This window comes from Caretta caretta, chromosome 28 (genome assembly GCF_965140235.1).
Source record: "Caretta caretta isolate rCarCar2 chromosome 28, rCarCar1.hap1, whole genome shotgun sequence".
Classification (NCBI taxonomy): domain Eukaryota; kingdom Metazoa; phylum Chordata; order Testudines; family Cheloniidae; genus Caretta; species Caretta caretta.
Genome location: NC_134233.1, coordinates 5,044,976 through 5,047,944, shown reverse-complemented (window position 1 = coordinate 5,047,944; position 2,969 = coordinate 5,044,976). Strand labels below are relative to the sequence as shown.

At 45.7% G+C, this 2,969-nt stretch overlaps 1 protein-coding gene across 1 annotated transcript; it reads left to right on the top strand.

Annotated features, from left to right (window-relative positions):
• The first annotated feature begins 806 nt into the window (after positions 1-806).
• LOC142070224 (maestro heat-like repeat-containing protein family member 2B) lies at positions 807-2,748 on the top strand. The gene is made up of 4 exons (XM_075123771.1): positions 807-954; positions 1,772-1,798; positions 2,124-2,246; positions 2,665-2,748. Exons 1-4 carry the CDS (start codon positions 844-846, stop codon positions 2,746-2,748), a joined length of 345 nt encoding a protein of 114 aa, XP_074979872.1. The 5' UTR covers positions 807-843.
• The last annotated feature ends 221 nt before the right edge of the window (positions 2,749-2,969 follow it).

The following is a 2,969-nucleotide window of genomic DNA, read 5'->3' as shown; positions in this document are numbered from 1 at the left end:
CAGTGGTCTACGGATGACAATTAGGGAACCTCTGATTTAGAGCAGTGGTTCTCAACCTTTCCAGATTAGTGTCCCCCTTTCAGGAGTCTGATTTGTCTTGTGTCCCCCAAATTTCACTTCACTTAAAAACTACTTGCTTACAAAATCAGGCATAAAATTATAAAAGGGTCCTAGCACATTATTCCTGAAAAAAAGACTGCTTATTTTCCCATTTTTGCCCTAGAATTAGAAAATACATCAACTGGAATCTAAATATTGTACCTGCATTTCAGCAGGCAGTATATAGAGTAGTCTAAAGAACCCATTGTATGAAATTTGAGTTAGTAACTTTGCAAGTGCTTTCTTTGTTGTCTGCTGTAAAACTAGGCAAATATCTAGATGAGTTGATATACCCCCTGGAAGACCCCTGCAGACCCTCAGGGGTACAGAAGTCCCCCTGGTTGAACACCACTGATCTAGAGGATAGAGCAGGAGACTAGGCCTCTGGGCTCCCATTGCTGGCTCTGCCATTTACTCACTGTGCAGCCTTAGGCAAGACATTTAGCGCCTGATCTTGTACCCACCAGTGTCAATGACTAAGCTCCCGTGTACTCCACTGCTGTCGGTTCAGCCTTTTCGGCTCTCTGGGTCAGAGTTACCCAGTGGGAATGATGGCGATGGGGCGGCGAGTTCTATGGGCTCATGGTGCCCGGGCTCCAGCAGTATTCAAGGCTCGGGGGCCCGGCTCCACCAATGTTTGATTCATTCCAAGGCCAAATGAATCAGAAGAACTTGTCTCTAGTGATGTTTCCTATTGTCTAGGATTACCACCATGGGACAAGAGGCAAGACTCGCCGCACCCTGATGCTGACATACAGCAACGTGGCTGTCCATGCTCCAAAAGAGCAGCTTCTCTCCCGAGTAGAGGCAGACATCACAAGGAACATCATTCACCATTACAGAACCAGTTGTCAGGTAAGAGCCTTTGCATGACAACTGTGAGGGGCATTACCCTGAAGGTATAGAATTGCCTCTGAGTTTATAGAGAGAGGGCTTGTATTTTCTAAAACTCTCCTTTGAGCAATAATTTGTCACATAACTGAAATTTAAAACTATAATGGATGGAGCGTGAGCTGGCACATGTTGTATCACTTTTGTTGCTCTTCTTTGTGTTTTCTCTAGTTTTTCTATAGTCTTCTGAAATTCTGTCGAGCACAGCTGCACAGTAATTCACATGGAGTCACACTCAGGCTATTCAGAATAACACTCTAACTCCCCTAATATGTATGTGTATCTAGCTCTATCTTTTGCTAGCCAAGAGAGAATGGTGCTAACTTGTATTTAGTTTCTTTGCTGTCACTCTGTTTCTTGGACTCACTACTTCCCTTCCCTCTTCTCTGTCGTCTTGTTTGTCTGTGTGCTCCTTATTTCTGTTCCCTAGGTGTCTGACTGCTGGTACTGACTCTCCTCTCAGTGCAACCTCGCCACGTCACTTTGCCATTCAGTTCTGCCCTGTCTAAGTGAGAATCTCATTTAGCCTTTGTCAAAAAAGTTGATCACAGTTAAACCAAATGGATATCTTCCAGAAGTTCACAAATGCAAATATTCCATAGGATGGCCCCTGATCTTGACCTCTGCAAAACACCCCCTCTGGATACGTTTCCTGCCTTTTGGAAGATTTAACAATCATGATTTCTCTCTGCTCCATATTCACCAGCCAGGCCATTTTGAGGATGTGTGTTATGTGGGACTATAGACATTGCTAATAGCTGTTTTGCATTTTGTTTTTCAGGTGCTGGGCATCGCTCTTACAAACAAGGTAAATTCTAAATAATCTGCCCCCAGCTCTTGCCTTTTCTATCCACAAGTTGCTTGTTTAAATTGCACAGAGCTTGATTTCCTTGCTACATCAAGCAGGAGTCCTGGCTGCTCTGGTGTAAGTGGCCCTGGATTTCTTTCATGAACCTGGGTTTTCTCTTCTTCTGAGGTGGGTACAGAGCCAGGGTCCTCTGCCTTCTGGGGTCTGTGGACACCTCTCTCCTCTCCTGTGGCTAGATTTAATTCCTGACCTTTATCTTCTGGACTCTGGTTCTTCTCTCCGTTTCTCATCCACATCCTCTTGTTTCTCCTTCTGGATTATGTAGGACATGCACCTAAAATTAACCCTCATCCAGAATGTCACGGAGATTAGCTGTGCCATTTTGGAGACCAGAGACTCCCAGGAGTACGAATTCTCTTACAAACTGGAGCTCCTTGGCTACATGCTGGTGAGTGATGAGGAGCTTTGAGGACTGAAGTACAAAGGAGTTTGTTGTAATGTCATCAGACTGGGTTTCCAGGTAGATGTTGTTTTATCCATTGGCTGTGACTGTACCACTGCAGTCTCATGAGCTACCTGCACGGCACCCAGAATGCTGCTGGGTCCACTCTGAGCTTGGCAGGGATGCCGACCTATTGTGGGCTGTAAGTGGCAGGAATGGCTTGTGTCTGGGGAGTTATCTTTCTGTCCTCCGTATAGCCTGCAGATGGCCCTACGGTCCATTTCTGAGGCAGAGAGCCTGCCGAGCACGGTGTCTGTTTATTACAGGTCTGGCATATGGCCCTGTTTCAGGGTGTGAGAGGAAAGCCTCTCTGCCTTTCAAATCCATTTCCCATTTTTTTAATTTCCCTATTCGTGCATTTCAGGACTTCATTAAAAAGGAACCACTGGATTCCCTGGCATCTCCAGTTCGCTACAAGGCAATTCTTGCCATTAGACATCTGAGGTAGGCTATTTTCTGCCATATTTCCTGGCACTGTGACGTCGTCTTTGTTAGTTCATGAGTGCCAGGTTGGGAGCAGTTTGATGCCTGCCGGGTTTGGCTCACATGCTGCTCACCAGCAGAACTTTAGTTCTTGAGGGTTTGAATGTGTCCATTTGGAGGTTTGTGCTTGAAAGACACAAACTTGGAGGTTGTGGAGCATGCAGTCCAGTGCAGGAGAGTTCAGAT

What these genes read in the sequence shown, in the direction of transcription:
- LOC142070224 (XM_075123771.1), top strand. Translation starts at nt 844, where the DNA reads ATGCTGACATACAGCAACGTGGCTGTCCATGCTCCAAAAGAGCAGCTT. An exon ending in GCATCGCTCTTACAAACAAG is followed by an intron (nt 1,799 to 2,123) that starts GTAAATTCTAAA and finishes TGGATTATGTAG; the next exon opens with GACATGCACCTAAAATTAAC. An exon ending in AGCTCCTTGGCTACATGCTG is followed by an intron (nt 2,247 to 2,664) that starts GTGAGTGATGAG and finishes CGTGCATTTCAG; the next exon opens with GACTTCATTAAAAAGGAACC.